Source organism: Corvus moneduloides, chromosome 4 (genome assembly GCF_009650955.1).
Source record: "Corvus moneduloides isolate bCorMon1 chromosome 4, bCorMon1.pri, whole genome shotgun sequence".
NCBI lineage: Eukaryota > Metazoa > Chordata > Aves > Passeriformes > Corvidae > Corvus > Corvus moneduloides.
This window is the reverse complement of record NC_045479.1, coordinates 48,987,473-48,997,472: the sequence shown is the minus strand read 5'-3', so window position 1 is coordinate 48,997,472 and position 10,000 is coordinate 48,987,473. Positions and strand designations below refer to the sequence as shown.

Sequence of the window (10,000 nt, the reverse complement as noted above, 5' to 3'; positions counted from 1 at the left end):
CCGTCATTCTCTCTTGATACATGGAGGAGGACTTCAATCCCCGATTTAAGTCAAACTTCTCATTTCTGTATAAAAACCACAACAACATAGTTCATCAAGCAAATAACAAGTGTCCAAACTCCACATAATTGCTTACAAGAATATAAAAAGTCTGTTTTATCTTATTTACTTTCTATAAATCCATACATCTATAACTTAAAAAAATTAACTTAGCCTAGTTGGTCTTCTATATAGCCCAAAATTTCTCTTGTTTAACTTTCCCCAGTAAATATTCATGCCACAGTAAAAACTTATTTTGTGATTTTACTTGGCTGATAAACCTATTCTTAAGCATTAGCATCCCTTTACGTAGCCGCCCAGTTGAAGGAAATTATTAAAACCAGCAATAATTTACTTGCTTCCTTTAGAAAAAGCTATAAAAACTTGATTTGTCTATTTGAAGACTACCAATAAAATGACTCAGAGAAGCCAAATCCAGAATGTTAAACCATGAGATGAGTACATCTTGCACATATTTAAACAATAAAAAATTCTTAAGAATAATAATTACTGGTGCAATAGGGTTTCCTCTGTTTTTCTAGGTGTCAAAGTTTTCTAGACAAGTCACATATTAAAAATATCATTTTAGAGGGTTACTACAGTGACAATAATAAAAGCAGCCATCATTTTCCTCTTAATTCATATTTCAAAAGGTATCTGGTCAAAAACAGGGGGAAAAAACAAGAAACAGAAAAAGGAGGAAGAAAAGCAAAAGTAGCACAAAGCTATGCCCGTTATCTGAAGGACATCCTACTCTATGTTTACTAGTGTTTATGTTTCACATCAACATATTTTATAGAAGGATTTATATGCCTAACTCAAGTTGTATTTAAATCCTATGGTGCAGACCCTACCATAAAATGCCTCTTGAGTCCTATTAACTATACCCATGGTTTTACTTTGCCTGCCTGCTTATTTAAGATCTAATCACAGTTTTGAAGAAAAGATTGTCACTTCTAAGCCTGTCCCCTCAGAACCTGTCTGTTATTAGTACTCAGCTGGATATTTTCATCTTCAGTTGTAATTCTCTGTGGTCTTTGCAAATGCTACCTACTGGAATCTCTGGCTGTATGGACAAATTGGCTACACATGCCTAGGACTGCTACTTTGAGAAACATGTAAGTGGCACATTATTCTGTTAGTATTTTTGTGTTTTAAAGTATTTCACTTAAATTTAGTTTTCTGAACATATTGGCCAATTTGATACACTCTTTCTGAACAAAGATTTTAAAATTCTTTTATAATCTGAACACCTGAATAAAGATGATGACATGATTTTCAATGAAAACAAATTAAATTTTTTTATCTATTTGTATGCATGCAATTTTCTATGAAAAGAGTATAAAAACACAAGGTATATATATACACATAAAAGTATATCTAGAGAGAGGTAGAAACCTGCTAAGAACATAATGAAGACACTGAAACCTGTATTTCTTCAGACTGTCATACTGCTCAATTGTTAAAACAGAATACACTTGAATTTGAAGCAAGGCACAGAGTTAAGCCTTAAGAACTTATATTTCAATCTACATCCATTTCCTTCTTCCACATTTTCTGTCACTATTTAAAATATTTTACTATAAATGTAGCTAGTGTGCACTGCTTAATTCAGCACCAAGAATGATTCAATTTTAAGAGCTATTATGACCTGTTATTTCAGAGGCCCGTACACATGTAGTGTATCTATCATGTTAAAACATGTTTCTATAAAACAGCATTTTTATAATATTTTTTGTAACAGAAGACAACTTTCCTTCTATTAATGCAATACCTGATGTTGTAACGAAAAACCTCAGCATTTAAAATTAAGGGTTTGAACTCCAAAGGTGCTGCGTGGGCTCAGCAAATGAAAGGATGAGGGAGCAAAGACTTTCACGAGTTTGAAGCAGGTACTGGGCACTGTGCAGAATCAGACCCCAACTGTTTACCGAACAGTTTGGGCTTCACTGCATTAGTACAGTCTGTGTTCCCTGATGGAGAGGCAACTCCTTAGGTAGACAAAGTAGGAGTTCTGTTTGTTCAGGTTTTAAAAGGAAATCTTACAGTGACAAAAATTAATGGATTGCATCTTGTAATTAGGTGGTGTCAGTAGCCAACGGACGGCTGAATTTTACAATTTTAAACGTAACAGCAGTTCTCCATTAACTTGTTGGGAACACAAACAGACAAACTTAAAAAAATATGTTTTCAGAGTGAGAATGGAAACAGACTTACAGAAAAGCTGCTTCTCTCTTTTCCCATATTTTCAAAATTACACATCCATGTTACACTCACACTCATGCAAGCACACACAGACAGGAACACTGTCTTTTTTATTTCAGTGCTTTTGAGCTAACCAGAATTTTTTAATTACACCTACGACAGCAAAGTGCCTTTACTGAGAAAAGTCACTCTGGTCCCTTCACTAGGGTCCCTTCACTGCCCAGCTCCGACTTTGGCACAATTCATTGCAATCGAAGCGGAGTCTCAAGTAATGTGGCCCTCTGGTGGAAAACCCCGCACCATGTCCTGCGCGCCCGAATAGCACAGTAAACTAACAGCTCCTGAAAACATGCACTGCAAGGCTTCGGCACAACTTTTATAAATACTCTGCGGGATTTTAATCACCAGGCAAGCGTGGTGGCATGCAGCCATATCAGCAAGATGCTGCTGCCACAAGAACGGGATCCTTGCATTTCAGCATTATCGTGCACTAAAACAACAACAAATAATGCCCCATGCTCTTCACTTCCACGATACTCCACATTCAGCACACACCGAGGGTCTCCGAAAAAGTGCCCCTCTGAAAACAGCCCTTTATTTGTTTAAAAACAAACAGGAAACAAAACAAACTTACCTGCTGTTGTTGCAGATGCAGCAGTTCTACTGTGCTTACTTCAGTGCTCGTGTCACCACTTGATCTTCCATCTCTGCTGCCAGCATCTAATTGGCTGCTTAGAGTGCTCATTCCATTTTGATTCATTGAACTGTTGCTTATTGTCTCTGTCGCAGATTCCTGCATCATGACTTAATACCTAAAAGTGATTAAGAAGTATCAATTAACACGCGCGTTACACCTTCACACTTCCATTATCAAGATGTCCCTCTCTGCTAATTACACAGACAGCATCTTTAGAAGAAGAAAAAAGCCTCGCAGAGCCGTTTACCAAGAAATGCAATGCAAACTCTGCTTTCATACAGCTGCTAATCACTGGAATTATGATTTCTATAAGCAAGCTTTGTGTGCTTACATTTAATGGCCAAAATAACACACCATGCACGCAGCATGGTCAATAGCATTTATGAACAACTACGTTTTAAAGTCTACCTATAAAACCAGTTTAAGTGAAAGCACGATTTCACACACTGCTCTATATTTCCTATTATCTAGCTTTGACAACCATGGATGACTATACAGCCTTATTTAAAATATTCACTATCTTGATTCTGTCAGAATTTTACAGCATATCTTATGCAAGGCTGTTGTTTAATGATGCACAGCTAATCATACAAAATTAAAATTTTGTAAGGGTGTTACAAATCATATGGTATCAACCAATGATAAATAGTATAATGGGCTTCTCCTTTTTTGTGACTAAATAAAATTTTGCCTCCGAGGCATTTTAAGAAAAAGCTCCTGCTGCAAACACGTCAGATATTGCCTATTTTTTTAATCAAACGGCTGATATTCATTTATTTTTCTGACATTTAAAACATTTAATACTGTCCTTCCTGGGAAGTAATTAAGCTTATGCATGAGCAGCAATCAAACTGTTCACTTGAAGATGACTTAAAACTCAATTTTAACATAGGCAAATAAATGAAAGATATAAAATTAATTTTCCAGGCATGTATTAGATATGAAAGCTGGAAATAAAATCTATCAAGAATATCACTAATGATTGTGCTAAAAACAGCATAAATTATGCATATTACCTTCTCTACAGTAATAAATGTTTTATCATTTTCACTGCATAAATATACTGTACTTTCAGGATAGCAATGAGATGTCCTGCCAAGATCAGTTGAAATCTTTGCAGTAAATAAAGAACCAACGTGCCCTTACAAACCAGAATTTCAAGGCGCATTTTGTATCTGTAATATGGAAAGGTCAGCGTCTCTTCTCAGAGCCACCAAAGTCCTCTCCTGCTCTTGCAGGGTCAGAATGGAGCTCCCTTCCTTCATCCTCACTCCCGACCTACTGACAAGAGTCCTCACAACAACCTGGCTGAGCTGTGATTTTAAAAAACACCTCTGAAGGGAGAGGGATGAGTAAGCAAACTCGGAAAAGGAAATAAAGCTTGCTGTTTAGCCTAATTATTTAACTTAGCTATTTGTTCCCTTGCAAAGTATGAGCAACTGCCCTTCCTTAAGAAAAAAAAAAAAAAGCACAGCAGGAAAAGGATCATTACAACTTCAACTATGTGCATGGGATATTAATTAAAATGCAGCATGAGTTACCACAAACAAGCTCCTACACGATAAAGTGAAAGTATACATTGTGTGAAAAAATTTTAAAATAGCAAAAGATGAGTTATTTAAGGATGATCTGGTCAGAAATAAACAGGATGCAAAAAACCTAAACACAAACACAGTTAAAATAAAGGAGGGCAGCTGTTATAGCCCAGTAAACAACAGCAGCACCAGATGTGTTTATGAAGAAACAGTCCTTCTGAAACACTTATGAACATCAGCGAAGAGAAATAATAGAAATGGAAAATGTGATACAAGCAGTGATGAATTTTACAAGGCAAAAACAAAGCTAATACTCTTTTCTGAGATTAGGCAGCTAATAAGTATTCAAATTAGGCATAAATTTTACATGTACAATGTTTAAAATATTCAGAGAAAAGGGTCTGATTGCCCTTAGTAGTTATATGAAAATTCTAATGCGGGTATGCCACAACTGTGGAAGCAGACAGCCCTTTCTGATTTTTACAATATTTACTTTCAATAAAAAGACATGTATATCAGAGTGGAAATTTATTTAAAACACTTCATCAGCTGTATCGTTACAAGGATTTGGAAATTTGGGAAATTCAAACGTTAATCCTCTTTTAGTCAAACAAAGATTTAACCAACAGACAGGTTCATCTTTTACAAATTCAAACGTTAGACAATAACACTGGTACATTTAGCCAGGCACATTAAAAGGGCAAAGGGGTGTAAATGTTAGATAATCAAAACATTACAAAACACCCAGAAAAGTAATAAATAAATACATCATCCCTCCTGTTTTTACATCTCTCTGACTGCTTCATTACAATTAGCAAAGAAGGGTTAAATGTCTTCCAGTTCATATTAACCAGAGGGTTTTATGTCTTGTGGATTTTGTATCCTTGCAAAGCCCCAGAGTGTAGTTCAGGCTCTACATTTAAAGTTAAAGTGCCTGTGAGCCAGCAGAATCGGCTTTAACGTAACATGACCAGTAACACTACTCTGGCAATAGAAAACAACAAATCCAATCCAACAGCTGGGTACAGACAGAATGAAACTACAGAGTAACAATACTAGAAAGGGCAATTTATTTCGAAGTGAAGTGGAAGAAATACTGAAGTATTTTTATGAAGAAAAAAGAGACCCTGTAATTTTATGTTAAAAATAAAGTGTGGGGGTTTTTTCTAGTTTTAAAATGCTATTTTTAAAAACAACTCTAAAACTTTGGCTTGAGTAATGCACTGTGTTGGTCGTCCTCAGCCCTCTCCTCACTGTCGGGAGCTGAAAAAGGGCTGCTGGAGAAAGCAAGAGCATAGAATCTTTTTCGTTTTCCTTCTTTTCTCTTGCATATGCACGTGAATCTACACACTTGTGTGTGTATGTACTATCAACTCTAAATCCTCACAAACTGAAGCACTGAAAACATCTAAACGAGGATCATTTCTGATGTCTACGTATCAGTAACTTGAGTTATTGGTAGCAAAATAATTTGAACCTGCAACATCTCACTAAGCAAACTAATGTACTTTTTTTCTTGTTTTTACAACAGTAGTGCAGATTGTTACCAAAATAACCATAAATAAATACAAAGGAAATACATAGGTATCAGCCAGATACTAAGGCAGTAAGTTTGGTAATTCAAATAGGACAAGAAAAAATATACAGGTCCCTGTTTACACACATTTATACACATTCATACTTTCTAATCCTTCTCTTTTCTCTTGCTGTCACACTCGCTGTCAGTCATGAGCATGCCTACACAGGCACACACGCACCCACATTCACAGACACATTCACCAGCACCTACTTCTGCTGTGATTCTCTAGCTCCTGGTGCCAAAGGTGAGATATAAGCTCTGCTACCCAGTATTTTAAACAAAGGTATGGGGGAAATATTTGGTGCTGTCTACGAGAGAGTGAAATTGTAGATCATTTTAGCGCGTGGTTCCACTGCAGGTTGAATACCTAATCCTGCCACAGTAGCCAAGCTATCACCCACACCAAAAAAAGAAACACTCCACCTTGTTAAGTTAGAAGCTACAGTTTTACTTTTCTCCCCTGCAGTGGACTGGACATTTTCTATGTGCCCGTGCGCCCGCACGTGCACGCGTGTGTGTTTTAGGCCGGCAAGTCACTGTACAGATACTTACTCTCTACACCACTTCCCTTTTGAAACATTAAACTGACACTGGAACTGACTGCACAAGATTGCATTTTCTCTTCCTAAACAACTTGAATTGAAAGGTTACTTAGTGTAACAATATTTACTTGCAGAATTGTGTTGTTACCAAGGGTATAATGGATGGTGGCTATGCAGGTTTACGCAAGAATGAGTGAAGCATGAGGCATTAGCCATGTGTTTGACATGTTTCAAATTGCTATAATCCAGCATTAAACACACCCAGCAATTCATGCCATTTCTTGCAGCCATAATCTTGAATAAAACGTGCACAACCACTTATTATATAAATTAGTATATGACTCCCTGTTATAGTCACAACAGCGCTTTTGTGTTTATTTTGCATCAAGACGGGGTCTTTTATTTGTACAAATAGCAGGATAGCGCGCCGTGCCGCAATTAGACCTGCTCTGTTTATGATAGGGTGTGTGTCACGCCCGGCTCGCGGGGTCTGTCGTGCCCTGCCAGGCCCGGGCGGTGCGGACGGCCCCGTCCGGCGCCAAGGGCTTGGGCCCGGCCCGGCCCCGGGGGAGCTGCGGGAGCGGCGGCGCAGCGCCGGAGCGGCCGCCAGGGGGCGGCACGGCCCGCGCGGCCCGGCCTCGGCGTGCCCCGCACGTGCCGCTCACGCGAGGCCCGGCCCGCGGCCCGCCCGGCCCGCGCGTGGCCCAGGGGCGGCGCGCGCTGCCGGGCCCTCGGGGCCGCTGAGGCGGCGGCCGCGGGGTCAGCGCCGGGAGCGGAGCGGCCGCAGGGCCAGCGCCGGGCAGCGCCGGGAGCGCAGCGGCCGCAGGGCCAGCGCCGGGCAGCGCCGGGAGCGCAGCGGCCGCAGGGCCAGCGCCGGGCAGCGCCGGGAGCGGAGCGGCCGCAGGGCCAGCGCCGGGCAGCGCCGGGAGCGCAGCGGCCGTAGGGCCAGCGCCGGGCAGCGCCGGGAGCGCAGCGGCCGCCCGCCCGGCTCCACAGGGAGGCATGCAACATGGCTGCACCCCCGGGCCCGCTGCCCTGCCCTGGCGGTAGGGTGCCCACGCTGGTTCATCCACTGACGTGACACACCCGCAGCGCACAGTGCTTAATGCCACGAACTTGAGGTTCCCCAGTATGGCCACGCATTTGCCTCGCTTCCCTCCCTAAGACACAGACCGGTCTGCAGCCTTTTAAAACTGCACTGTGATGTAAAAGCAGAAGTAAGGAGCTAGGCTTAAATAATAGTAACTTTTGTGCTCTGCTGGAATTAATTCATCATTGACACAAGGCACAATGCATCTGAAATCTTGCGCTGGTGTACGCTAAAAGCCTTTAATACTTAAGATTGCTTAATAAATCAAAATGCCAAATATTAAGGACATAGCTGAATGTGTGAGAACAAAAAATTAGGAAAGCTAAGAGAACATTTGTAAGGGTGTTTGGTTTTGGTTGGTTTTCTTTTTTCTTTATCTACAACAGCTTTCAAAGCTAGAGTTAAGCAGAGACAAGTCACTGCATAATTTTTAAATATATACGTAAGTTAATATGTTTAAAACACTAATTAGGTCAAACACCATTCAAGTACTGTAAAATAAATTATCTGTATTAGTAGGTGTAAAATAAAGTATCTATATTAGTAGGTTTAATACACTACTATCTGCTGAAATAGGTTTTACCTGTAAAAATGTGAAATATGCCCAAACACCTTGTGCTGGAAGTTCTCTCAGAAAAACAGACCTTCCAGTTATACGTTACAGGACATATCTTAACGTAATGAGAAAGAATACATATCATCTACATCAGTGATAGAAATCAGCACCTTTCACAAGAAAAAATATCATTTTCATGGTAAAAGAATCATCTATTCAAAGTGAGATAATCATTTTACTATTTAGAATATTCTCACTACAGAAGATGGTAGTTGTGAGTATAGTAACAGTTCCAAAATGGATAAAATAGGCAGCAATGGGACAACAGTGTCTTGATCCCAACACAGAAAGCACTAATACTCTGAAGAATTCAAGCTGTAGTATAAAACTTTTAAGTGGACACTCATATGGTGGGCCTCTGAAGGCCTTTTTGAACACAGATTTGTAATAAAATTGATTATGGGATTTTTGCAAATTACCACAGATGAGATTTATTTACTTGAGACAAGAACCAGCAGTTCAGCATCCCCACACACATATAGTTCCAGGTAAAGAAAACATGCATCCTTCCTGCAGTGTTATCTTAACAGGTGCACTTGGCTGGCATGAGGAAGCATTAAGAAATCAGATTAATTAATTTGTGCTAAACTGCAACTGAAAAAACAAGCATTGTCTAAAATATCTCTCTACTATAACCTACAATTTTCCCCACTGCCCATGGTTTATCTATCTATGTTTAAATGAACATCCTTTTAACAGGCACCAACAGTCAGATAAAGGTATTGAAGGTAGAATATCGTATTCAATCTTAACTAAAAGCTATCCTGCATTTTAAAGGCTGTATCTTTTCCTTTCACACCATCTCAGTTCTTCTGGACTAATAAAAACAGCAGGTCAGTTTGGGGCACAGTAATTTATCTGCTTTCTAAAATTGAGGAGTATGTTGTCGCACTCATGTGATTATTAAACAACAGTTCACTTCCCAAAACAGCAAGGAAGGTCTAATTAATTTCCACCTGCTATTTATTTTCACATGCTAGAAAGAAAATCCCCATGAAGGCCTGTATGAGTAGTGTGTACAGGACCATAAGATGCATACCTTACACACAGGAGAGTGGCAAAAGTCGGCTAGAGTGCATTACCTATAGCCCACACAGAAATGAGCAGCCAATTTCAGGGTAAGATTCTTATTTGAGCAATGACAGCTTGGAAACCCCACCTTGGAAAGCACACTCCTCTCACTCCCTTTCTCCCCCTCTCTTTCCAAGTCTTAAGAAAAAAAAAAAAAAAAAAGGCAGCTCTCCAAGCTCTTGAGGGTTGGGAGACTTTATTACAGTCAATGGAGAATTTAGTAGAGAGAAAGCATTAGGGCAGTAGGAAATAATTAGAAAGGTGAGAGCTAGGGAAGACCTGCATAGCAGGCAAATTCCCTTAAAAAAAAAAAATCACAAAAAAAAAAAAGAGCTTCAAGCTTCTCAGAGAGTCTGTAGGGCTTACAAACTGCAAGCCCAGGGCCAACTTTGTATACCTCTTTTTTTTTGAGGAGCTTGCAACAACTATCATTGATAATTCCCCTCTCCTGATCTTTGAATATTGTGATACTATGTTCCTTCATGAGACAGTACTTGTTTAACCCTCATGGTTACTTGACTTCTCATTCAGGCTCCTGATCACTGCCTTCAGTATCCCTTGAGGGGTTTTTATCCGCTGACCATGAACTAATTTTTCCACAGATCCTTTCTAGAGTTTTCAGCATT

The 10,000-nt window shown here is 39.7% G+C and overlaps 1 protein-coding gene across 1 annotated transcript in view; it reads right to left on the bottom strand.

Moving 5' to 3' along the window:
- FOXP2 (forkhead box P2) overlaps positions 1-10,000 on the bottom strand; it is a 415,537-nt gene that overhangs the window by 194,102 nt on the left and 211,435 nt on the right. Inside the window, exon 4 of the mRNA XM_032107078.1 lies at positions 2,879-3,056. Within this exon, the coding sequence (XP_031962969.1) occupies positions 2,879-3,046 (168 nt within the window). The 5' untranslated portion in view covers positions 3,047-3,056. The remainder of the gene's footprint in view (positions 1-2,878; positions 3,057-10,000) is intronic.